Genomic DNA, 429 nt, shown 5'->3' on the forward strand with positions numbered 1-429 from the left:
TTATATCTCCATGTGGGAGTGTGAAATTCATAGTATAATGAATTCTGTGTTAATGTTAAGTTGGATTACAGTCGGTTTATATTCTTTTTTGAGAATTTAATTTAAATGCTAGCTTGAAATCTGAGAGAAACGTTTATGCATGATTTTTGGAATTGTTTAGGATGGGATTTGGGGAGGCGACGGAGGCGAAGAAGGACCCTGAGGATGAGGTGAATGAGTACCTGATGAAGGCGATTGATGCTAGGAGTATTGATAGGCTGAGGGCAGAGTATTGCACTCCGTTTATTCTAACGTTTCGTAGACCTGATGTCGAAGAGAAGGTAATAGTGGAATTAGAGGAGCAATTAGAGAAGATATAAAAGCAATTAGATTTACACGACTTAAACTAGTTGTTGCCTTATGTATGTGTATGTATGTATTAGTCAAGAT

General features: G+C 37.1%; 1 protein-coding gene across 1 annotated transcript in view; it reads left to right on the forward strand.

Moving 5' to 3' along the window:
* LOC108628661 (adenylate cyclase type 5) overlaps positions 1 to 429 on the forward strand; it is a gene marked incomplete at both ends in the record, with an annotated part of 40434 nt that overhangs the window by 38627 nt on the left and 1378 nt on the right. The window contains one exon of the mRNA XM_018030737.1: positions 161 to 320. Within this exon, the coding sequence (XP_017886226.1) occupies positions 161 to 320 (160 nt within the window). The remainder of the gene's footprint in view (positions 1 to 160; positions 321 to 429) is intronic.

This window comes from Ceratina calcarata, unplaced genomic scaffold (assembly GCF_001652005.2).
Source record: "Ceratina calcarata isolate Rehan_Ccalc_2016 unplaced genomic scaffold, ASM165200v1 scaffold535.2, whole genome shotgun sequence".
Taxonomy (NCBI): domain Eukaryota; kingdom Metazoa; phylum Arthropoda; class Insecta; order Hymenoptera; family Apidae; genus Ceratina; species Ceratina calcarata.